This window comes from Haliotis asinina, chromosome 6, assembly GCF_037392515.1.
Source record: "Haliotis asinina isolate JCU_RB_2024 chromosome 6, JCU_Hal_asi_v2, whole genome shotgun sequence".
NCBI classification, from domain to species: Eukaryota; Metazoa; Mollusca; class Gastropoda; order Lepetellida; family Haliotidae; genus Haliotis; species Haliotis asinina.
This window is the reverse complement of record NC_090285.1, coordinates 56255352-56266472: the sequence shown is the minus strand read 5'-3', so window position 1 is coordinate 56266472 and position 11121 is coordinate 56255352. Positions and strand designations below refer to the sequence as shown.

Here is an 11121-nt window from a genome sequence, read left to right as displayed (position 1 = left end):
TGTACGGCTTAGGTTTGACCTGTTGCTCGTTGCTTGTTTGTTGTTTATCGCCGTGCTCAGCAATGGTCCAGTGACATAGGGGCGGATGCTACGCTGTAAGACCTCCTCAACACACATGTAGGCGAGTCACTGGATTAAGGTTGACTTCTTGACAAATTGATGTTTGTCTGTTTGTTGTTAAACACCATCCTGATCAATGGTCCAGATATATGGCGGTTGTTTGAAAATAAGCAATGTTAATTGATCACTAATTGGTGATTGACTTCATGAGTATTGATCCACACAACTAAGCGAGCCACCCCATCCATAGTCGTCTCTTAGTATGGGTTGAGGAAACATTACTATGACCCGGATCCTCACGGGTACTAAACAAACACAAACGTGTACAGTCGAGCACCGTTGTCTCGATATTCATGGGTTAAAAAAATATCGTGTTATCCGAAGTTCGAGACATCCGACCAGGACATATCACATATCACTATGAGTGAGTGAGTTTAGTTTCACGCCGCACTCAGAAATATTCCAGCTCATTGAACCGGGAACCTATGTCATGTGGCAACCTAGTCAGCAAGCCTGACCACCCGATCCCGTTAGTCGCCTCTTACGACAAGCATTGTCGGCTTTTGTGGCAAGCATGGGTTGCTGAAGGCCTGTTTCACTCCGGGCCTTCACGAGTTCATATCACTATGAAAGGAAACAAAATGATGTCCTGGGTATTTATTGGTATATTCACATGACTGTAAATAGGTTTGAAATGTTCTAAACAAGATTTCACGTCACCACAATCGTTCTGTTATGATTATTTTCTATTATTCTATATTTCTATTATTAGTAATGCATTCTCCAATCACTGTATGCTATGTCACTGTATTTGACATATTCTATTCTGTACAATATAATATACACTCACTCTCTGCATGCTTTATACCAAATGCACTGGCCATCGTGAAACAAGGCATTTTAAGTTACTCACTGTAAGTCGAACTCGATAAGGGGGCGGCGGGGTAGCCTAGTGGTTAAGCGTTCGCTCGTCACGCCGGAGACCCGGGTTTGACTCCCGACATGGATACCAAGTGTGAAGCCCATTTTCTGGTGTCCCTCGCCGAGATATTGCTGGAATATTGCTAAAGGCGACGTAAAACTAAACTCACTCACTCACTCGAACTCGATAAGACAGCAATCTGTCGTTAAACATGTATGCTATCACACTGTATTTTGATCTCGGTTATAAACGCCCTAATCCTGATATGTAATAAACGACACCATTCTCACGTTATACACTTCCTCATTCTGATATGGGATGACAGACTTGATTTTAAAGCATACGAATTTATGGAGATCAATGTCTTGTTTATTACATAGAATGACGCCGCGGGCTGTATTTCCCCCCACTAACTTCGGCAATTCCGACCAAACAATGTTTTGACGTTGTGTTGTTAACGTTCACATAATGACGCGTGATTAAATACACTATATTCTGACGTTGTGTTATAAACGTCATAATCATTATATGTGAGACAACACGTCGCTATAACGTCCCGATTCTAATGTGTCATAAGATAACCAATTCACGGTGTGTTATAACATCGCCATTCCGACTTAGTGTTATAACTGTCCCGATACTGACGTTGAGTTATATACATCGCCTTTCCGACTTAGTGTTATAACTGTCCCGATACTGACGTTGAGTTATATACATCGCCAGTCTGACCCTGTGTTATAAACGTCCTGATTCCCATGTTGAATCAACGTCTGACGTAGTGTTATAAACGTCCTGATTCCAACGTTGAGTTATATACATCGTCATTCTGACGCTGTGTTGTAAACGTCCTGATTCTGACGTTGAGTTATACCGGCCATCATCAGTACTTTGTGCGATCGGTTCGCCAATCGGACGCGGTCTCCAGAAAAGCAATGCAAACCATTGTTGATGTTTTTTCGTAAGGGAGGCTAATTCATTTATCTCATTAACTCCATTACAGATAATGATTCCAACACACGCGACTGTCAGACACGCACAGTTTGTGGCCGCCAAAAGTCACGTGGCTGTCAGATAACGACCACGCTGTCGTAACAAGAATCATCCTGTTGATAACTAGCAACCCATAACAATCCGTGTTTGTGATTTGTTACACTGAGTTTGGTTAACCCGACTTAACCCGTCTTGTTATATCATAACTTGCCAGCTTAATACTGTTTTTTTTCATTCTTTTTCGTCAGCTTAATGTTTGGAGAAACATTCTCATACGATGGTCTAGCGTCGCGTGGTTCCTGTGTCAGAGCCCTAGCGTAGGCGCAACAGACTCCGGGAACCACGCTGCGGTCTACCGCTTTTGGACAACCACTTGTCGGAAGATCATAGGTTTAAATACGCCTTGTGTACTTATTGGCGGATCAAGGGGTGGGAGGTGGGGGGTTGTTGTTGTTTTCAGGGGGTTTGAACGCCCCCACGCCTTTTGAAAATGACTAAACATACCCCTTGACACCCCGACACACCGCCATCCCTACCTTTCAAAATTCTTGGATCCGCCCATGTGTAGTGATGTCTTGTACGTTGAAATGGCGTACAGCTACGGTCTTCTCTCATGTTTAAGAAAGGTTACGGCGATCATAACAGTCCATATATACTGGACAAAATAACTTAGGGATATTGATATTTTATGACTGATATCTTATCAGTATGTCAATAAATACCATCATTATTCATAATTTCAAAATTTAACTATTTTATGTCCAGTATTTAAAGGCACATCACAATGGTTAGTAGTGCCTAAGATGCAACAACCATCAATAGAGTCTTGTTATGTAAGACTGGTTAAATTGAAGCTCTTGTGTCTGGCATGGAAAACTGGTTATGACGACTTACTGCGTTTCAAGCAAGAAGAAAAAATACCCCCAAACGACTCATATTTGAATGGTCGAAAGTGTTTCATTTTTTAAAAAAAACTTATTACTAATGTCATTAGTGATGCAAGGATACCGTGGCCTGTGGTGTCTCGTATGTAAAACACTAGTCTTGTTTGTATGACAATCACTGTATATGGTTACAAAGACCAATAGTTTGTTACAGCTGAAACCAGACTCTCACATGTGAGACTTGTCAAGTTCCCTCTTTTGTTTCCTGCGAACAGTGGGTGAGCGTACTCAGCATATGACAAAAACTATGAAAAAGTCAGATACAGAGACATGGAAACACTCTTCTTCAACTGTCTGATCAGCGCGCGTGTGTTTCCAACACATGTAATTACGCAATACCCCGGACAGTTGGACCCTCCCCTGCCCTGCACACGGCCGGAGCAGACACGTTTCACGCCGCTGAAATCAATACAGGGTGCCAACGTGAAATGAATAATTCACGTCAAGAACCCAACGTCACGCAACCGACGTTGCGCTGAACACGTCACATGCACAAATGCAACAGCCAATTACCTGGTCCTATTAATGAGTCAACCAATCAGGATGCAGTCGTCACGGGATCAGACATCGCCATATTGCTTGTTTGGGGGAGACGGACCACAGGGCATTTTTTACATGTTTTCCTGTCGTATTTAGCCATTAAGGTAAGGTACTTATATTATCTAATGTATAATTGATGGAGTAATATGCGCAGCCCATCCCCGCCGCCGAATAGAGATGTATTTTCCACACGCGGCGTGGTGAATCATTCATTGGGCACTTCTAACTTCCCTTAAACCAATCTGGCCACAACAATAATTAATTGCAGTCAGGCAATGGTGTTGGTATTTAGACACCATGTGTAAGTGTCATTCATTTATGCTTAAACGTTGGGGAGGGATGTTACTACGGAATCACGGCATGTTCTAAATCTGAGTTACTGTTGTATGGTAGCGATGCCCCTGATGTGCACATCCGACCGCCATTCTTGGAATATCAGATCTAAATGTATGTAGACTGCTGTCCGACATGCCGACAGCTAGTCAGTGTTTGATTCTCAGCAGCCTGGTTTCCCAGAAGTCCTACAATCCATACGTCCTAAGTGACAACACACCAGAAGGGGACAGTGATGAAACGACCACACCCGAGGTCACCGCAGACCCCTCCATCGCGACTAACAACTCTGACGTCACGTCCACCCAGCCCCGGGCCTCTACACATCTCACACCCACCCTCGCCCGGACTTCAGAGCGCCCAGCCACGACTCACGGGGAGAGGCAGAGAAGCACCCACACGTCCCACAATGCACGTGCGACTGTTTGCCATTCAGCTGGCGACCCAGGTTTGCCTGCACCCGACCCAGACACACCAAAACGCACGGGATCTGCATTGTGGGGTCAACGTGGGTATCCTATCTCCACCCGAATTTCGACAGTCGTTTCCCGGAGCAGGAGGTTGGATCGACATCGTGAGATGACAACTTTCCAGAAACAGTGTATGGACTCAGTTGAGGGCACGCTCTCTCCGCGCAACATTTGCAATGCTAATCATACTGCGCAGGACCGGGATTCACACAGACTTCCGGAGTCAGATTTGCGGAACAGGAAGGGTGACTGGAACGTTGACAAAACAGTTGGCGTTGTCTCAGATGACGTCGTTCAGGTAAACAATGCAGGTTTTTCCTTGGTAAGGCGAGTTAACAACAACGTCCTCGACGACGCACGTGCCGTGGCAATGTTCCAGCGGCCGATGGTGAGATTTGACAGTAACGTAAAGGTGTGTGACCCCCAGGATAGATTCCAATCGGGCCTTCCATATTCACAACCGCTACTTCATATTGTTGATACTGACGTTGCGTCAGCGACTGCGGCAACAGATCTTGTGAGGCTGGCGTCCGACTCAGTGCACGGCGTGACTGGTACCGGGGATGGCACGGCTGACCCAGAGGGACAAGTACAACCACACACTTTGCCAATGAAAGGCCCCAGACTCTTCCTTCCGGTGGCATGCACGGATGAGCTGCGCGCGCGTTTATACGAACTGGGTTGGCGACGACCAATCAAACCAAAGAGAAAGAAGTAAGTTTTCAGTGCGCATTTATAAATGTTATGGTCCGATATGTGATTTAGTGCATTAAGATCTTTACTTATTGAGATATTACACTGTATGCATGTGTTTATGTGAGACTAGAATAAGTTCTGTGGAGTTAAGGTATCAGTGAGTGAGTGAGTGATGAGTTGGGTTATACGCCGCTTTTAGCAATATTCCAGCAGTATCAAGGCGGAAGACACCAGAAATGGGCTTCACACATTGTATCCATGTGGGGAATCATGACATGACGAACGAACGCTTAACCACAACGCTACTCCACCACCCCTGTAAAAGGCATGAACAATTCATAGTTAACAAACAGTTTAGTTTTGCCCAACTTTTTTTGAACCAATGCCAAAAGCCACGTGTCTACCAATGGCATCCATGTTGTGTCCGGATATAACTAAGCGGATAATCCTTCTAAGATTTAACTTCATTGACTTTCGGTAGATCGACAGACTGGTAAGTGACAAAAAGAGGGGCAACGAGAGACTTGGACACATATAACGATGTCTTCCCGCGGACGCCCTAGGTGTACAAGGCGTCCTTGGCTCTACGTCGTTGGGATGTTTCACATACATTTACTTCCACAAATATATGTCACCCGTCTTGACACTGAGTTGGTCTGAGTTCGATCCCTGGGTGCCTCAGCCTCGGGCACAGTTTTGAAATTCAGCACAGGTACAGAGATACCCAGGGATCGAACTCTAACAATAAATGTAACCGTGAAGAAGAGCTAAGGCTGTCGGTGAAAGGTCAGGGGTTATTGTATGTGTGATGTATTCCGCAGGAAGGTTATGATAGGTATCTGTTGGTACCATACCTGCATCGTGATGCTTAATCACTGGCAATTTTGTTGAAAAATATAATGAATGTATAGGTTTACGAAACGAGACGGGATTAAAGTACCAATCGATACAGGTACATGTGTATCTCGTATGTATTATTTTAGAAAATTAACGACACATCAATGTATTTTAAATCATGACATGACCAGGATCAAATATGTAAGATTCAAATAAGACTGAACAGACTGAACAAAATAAAATATTACTGTGTAAGACCATGTCAATTTCAGGAGCTCCCTAAGCCTTTTTTCACTGAAAAGGATGCCAAGAAAGTGAGTGAGTGAGTGGGTGGGTGGGTGGAACGTTAAGTCATACTGTGATCTCATTCTACCCAAATTCCATCCACTTGGCTGAACAGACATAGTTCGAATTCAGATGCCCACCGAGACACCATATATGTGGATCAATGTGACAGGACCGTCCCTGGAAACTCTTTCCGTGGCCAGTGAAAATGATCACCCATCAAAGGACTCTCCACGTTCCATAACATCATTTGATGTTTATGCTGATGTGGCCTTAGTTTTAACGCCGCCTTGAGCAATATTTCAGTTTTTTTCACAGCCTGTCAACGTGATACTAGAGGAAAGCCCAGTAAGTGATGACTTTGTATTGTGCTGAGATTGACACCTATGGTCATATTTGCGTTTTCAACTATGAGAGACAACTGTGCATGGCAATATTCTGACAGTCCTGCGAAATATATGTTCCAAACTAAAGCCATGTGTCAGAGTTTCCAGTGGTCTAACAGAATTCTTCCAGTGTTTTCAGGGACCACGACAGGGGTGTATGTTACGCCCGCTACTTTTTACGTTATGCATTAATGAACGTATAACTGAAATGACGACATCAGAGTGTGAAGGTATTTATATTCATATAAGACACTCCAAATGTGTGTTCTCTCTTATATGCGGAAGACGTGGCTAACTCAACAGATACAGCAGGGAGACTGCAAAAACATTTCTACCTTCCCTGACTAATGGGGTCCCGCTCTAAACAAATAAATCGCAGGTTGTAGTTTTTCGAAACAGTGGATATTTGCGCAACTACGAAAGGTGGTTTTATAAAGGATCGCACATTAAGGTCGTGCCAAACTATACAAATCTCGGACTGATCTTTACACAAAAAGCAGTATGGACTCGAGGAACAACGAGTTTATCTAAGAAAGTCGAGAAAGTGTGACAGGTAATTTACTATAATTAATTTACTAATTAACTATATTACATGTGTGGTGGACTGCCGATCAATGTAGCTGGAAACATATCCTGAATGGTTTTACCAATCTTGACATACGGAGCCGATATCTGGGGCTTTCAATATGCTCAGCTCATAGAAAACGTTCAGCTAAAACATCTCAAGAAAATTATATTTGTACCTAAAAATGCATGCAATGCTTTCGTTCTTGGTGACTGTGGAAGAAATAATGTTTTCGGCGCATATGTAATGAACTTACTCACATACTAGACCAAACTTGTTTCAATGGAAAATCATCGACTTCCGAAGCAGACCTGTATGATGCTATATGGATTGGACCGTGTAAATCGTACATCATGGGATTAAACGTTAAACGGATTTTATTTCAGTATGGATTTGGTACGCATGGATCATGAAGGACTCCCGCAATAAAACACTCTTTATATCAGAAATAAAACAACGCATCGTTGACGGGGATATTCAGCAATGACGAGCAGACATAAAAACGTCTTTTAACTATCTTCATATGCTACCTACAAATCGATTTTGAATGTCGAACAACATCTAACCCTTATCAACATAAGTGTATACCGTAAAGTTCTATCAAGATTTAGATGCGGATGCCACAGCTTAAGAATTGAACTTGGCCGGAGAATCGGAATAGTTGAAGACAGCTAATAATGTACACACTGCCGCTACGGAATAGATGTAGTTGAAAACGAATTCCATTTCATACTTGTATGCAAAAGCGTTTCCAAATCTACGAAAATTATTTGTTCACCCTGCCCTTTGTTCCAGGATTTGTTATTAATCTTATCAATTCTACATGTCCTCCAGCATTGCTAATTTAAGTAAGTATGTATTTCTAGCATTTAAACTGTACCCATCGTTACAACAATGATGCTATTAGCATGCAATGTGTATTACTGTAGTACCTTGTGCAATGTATTTATCGTATATATTTATGAATAACAAAATGTCTATAAGCGATTAATGCATGTCCAATGGGCCTGTGGCCTTTGACTTGAATGAATAAACCCATTTCATGCTGAAGGCAACTCTGCTCCACGAATGACAAGCCGAAAATAAGAGGGTCAACGTGTGCCGTGAGAGATTTGAGAAAAATGTTAGAGACCGGAATGCAGAACAGAAGCACAAAAGTCTTGCTAGGAAAACACGTTTAGTTAGCTTGACACGACATCATTATTAAACCACGGTTAACGATTTATATTACGTTCCAGAAAGAAAAAAAGTATACTACCTCGGTTATATCATACCAGTGAAGGTAGTGAGTGAATCATTACAGCAACAAGGAATGGCCTTCACACATTGTACCTATCTGGGGAATCGAACCCGGGTCGTTGGTGTGACGAGCGGACGATTTAACCACTAGGCTATCCCTCCGCCCTAAGAAATACAGGACTTTGCTCTTATTTGTATATATTTTTCAGGGAAGAAGCTCCTCAGGCACCTCCTGTTGATCTGAGTGGTCTCCCCTCGCTAATGGATATGAAGAAAGATCCAATGCTCCGAAAGGCGCGCAAGGCTCGCGTCCCCCCACTCCAAAGCAAACCCCCAGAGCCGAACCCCAACGCGGTTTGCTTCAGCATCGTCGGATCCACGCTGTCCCACCATGATGTGTGGGCCGCCTTCAAGAAGGACATACTGTCACAGCACCCAGAGGTGAAGGTCAAGTCCTTACAGTTTATCCCCAGAGCCATCTTCATCAAACGACCCAAAGGGGGTGACCCTATCGAGGATCGGTGGGTCATCACTTTCACCTCCGAGTGGTTCAGGAACAGGGTGGCAGGCATGGACCTCAAGTTCAAGACTGAAGCGGTACAGGTAGGTGAACTGAGCAGGCTGGTGGTGCTGCCACTGATGACGAACGAATTATCTATTTAATCAACTGGTATACTATACTATTTGGTACCCAAGTCCGCTGGCCTGACCACCCCATCGAATTACTTGTCTCTAACGACAAGTATGGGTTACTGACGATCATTTCTAGCCCCGGGTCTAGATTTTCGAAGCTTTCTTAGTGTTAAGATAGTCGTAAGTGCCATACATTAACATTAACTTACGACTATCTTAGCGCTAAGGAAGCTTCGAAAATATAGGCCCCGGGTTTTCACTTTCGACAAGAACGGATTGCTGAAGGCCTGTCGCGGATTTCCACGGTTTTGCTTCTAGCGTAGAACGGTGTGATCCTGTAACATCCGATTCTGTGATTAGGCAGGAACCATGTTGTCAATATTATTCGGGTGGCTGGGATGTGGATATTTTGGGTCAGCTTCTTGAATGTTATTAAAACTAAAACCATATCAAGTCACGAATAAAGATTCTCGAACCCACATAACGCAAGCCACCCGAGGCATTTGAATATTCAATTGTGGGTCGCTTACAGACTAAGCACTGAATTATTTGATGGGCTTTGACGTGGGTCATGCGGCGTTTAATATTTTGAAATTTGAAATCTGTATGGGTGGATCGTGTTAATTGGTTGGAGTTATGCTGTTTTAAATATATATTGGCTATTACCAAGGTTGGGTATGTGTTGGGGTGGGTTTATGTCACAAGTTCGGGACGGGTCACTAAAAAGGAATCATGTCATGTTTGAAAGGTAGTAGCGGTTGCGTAATTGAATGCTGTACGCATGAAGAATCGTGCACAATATTTGATCTTGCCCCAACACAATACGGACCTTCATCATTCTGTTGCAGCTTCGACGGTACGACGACGTCGTTAACTGCGAATATCGACAGTTTACCCGGATGAACGACTACATGAAAATGGTCAACTTGAAGAAATAACACATCGGAAGTCAAGTCACATGACCGCCTTGTCCTGCCAGAACGTTAGCTTCAAGTGTATATAAAGTGTTAGTGAATAGTGTTTGCCTAAACGTTTGACTTCATGCATTTGTTTGGCGGATCAAGGAGAGTATGTGGCGACTGAGGGTTTTCAATGGAGCCTTGCATCACATTTAGGGAGCACCGGGGCTGTAGATCTCGAACTGCGGGAAGCCGGGACAGTTACTCGCCAGGCACGTTAATTGCTGAAGGTTTCCACATACAAACACCATCACGAGTATCACAAGTGCGCTCCCCTTCTTATATGTACACGAAGTCGGACACTTTTTAGTCCTGCTAGCATCTCGTCCTTGTTTCTAAAGTAAATCGCATCTTAAAATTGACACGCCCTTGTGTACGGATCACATGTTGGCCATTTGTGTCTGGGTGGTTTCAAAGTGGCCCGTCGACTGCTTTTGGTGGATGTTATTCAATAGTGATAAAGGTATGGGAGATACCATGGTTTAGATCGATGAACTAATAATACCGTGCAATACAGGTAATAACATAACGTTTCTGTGTTTTGCGGGATTACTACACGGCGTGTCTCTTCTGGTGTAAAGAGAAACGGGTTTTCTGACACTCGTGAGGTTAACAGATTTAAAACGAGGGTCTGTGGTCACTGCATGGACTGTTAGCCGACATTCCCAGCGTCTCCTAATTGATGTCACATACAGCCATGACCACCTTTGTTCTTATTAAGATAATAAATTCCTTTCTTGGCTGACGCGTTCTTGCAGTTAGACCATTGTGTGTTTCACGACGCTCTGGTAAATGTTCCAGTGACATTACGTAGGCTATAATCTGAAATGGGTCCAAAGAACCAGTGCTTGATAAAATGAGCACTGTCCGATACAATGCCCTGCCAGACCATCCAGTCCATTTAGCAACTCTACATAGACAAGTGAATGTTGCTACAACCTTGTTTATAGATGAGCCGACTGGGCCAGCACCTTTTAATGGAAAATATGGACTTTTGTAAGTTTGGAGAATTAGGCTTTTTCTTAGGACAGTAAGCACATGAGCATGAGACCAGAACTTCAACCTGTAACGTTGAAAGACTGGAGTTAAAAGTGAGTGAGTATGGTCATGCTACCTTGGGCAATATTCAAGAAGTTTCATGGCTCGGACGCCAGAATATGGCTTCACATATCGTACCCTTGTGGGGAATCGAACCCGAGTTGTCAGCACGACGAACTGGCGCTTTAAATACATACAGGCTACTACACCGGCAGTCTAGGGTT

The 11121-nt window shown here is 43.6% G+C and overlaps 1 protein-coding gene across 1 annotated transcript; it reads left to right on the top strand.

Annotated features, from left to right (window-relative positions):
* Positions 1-3924: 3924 nt before the first annotated feature.
* On the top strand, positions 3925-10602 carry LOC137287069 (uncharacterized). Its single transcript, XM_067819187.1, has 3 exons — positions 3925-4973; positions 8477-8870; positions 9749-10602. The coding sequence occupies exons 1-3, from the start codon at positions 3925-3927 to the stop codon at positions 9836-9838; spliced, it is 1533 nt and encodes a 510-aa protein (XP_067675288.1). The 3' UTR covers positions 9839-10602.
* Positions 10603-11121: the final 519 nt, after the last annotated feature.

What these genes read in the sequence shown, in the direction of transcription:
- LOC137287069 (XM_067819187.1), top strand. Translation starts at nt 3,925, where the DNA reads ATGCCGACAGCTAGTCAGTGTTTGATTCTCAGCAGCCTGGTTTCCCAG. An exon ending in ATCAAACCAAAGAGAAAGAA is followed by an intron (nt 4,974 to 8,476) that starts GTAAGTTTTCAG and finishes TATATTTTTCAG; the next exon opens with GGAAGAAGCTCCTCAGGCAC. An exon ending in TCAAGACTGAAGCGGTACAG is followed by an intron (nt 8,871 to 9,748) that starts GTAGGTGAACTG and finishes ATTCTGTTGCAG; the next exon opens with CTTCGACGGTACGACGACGT.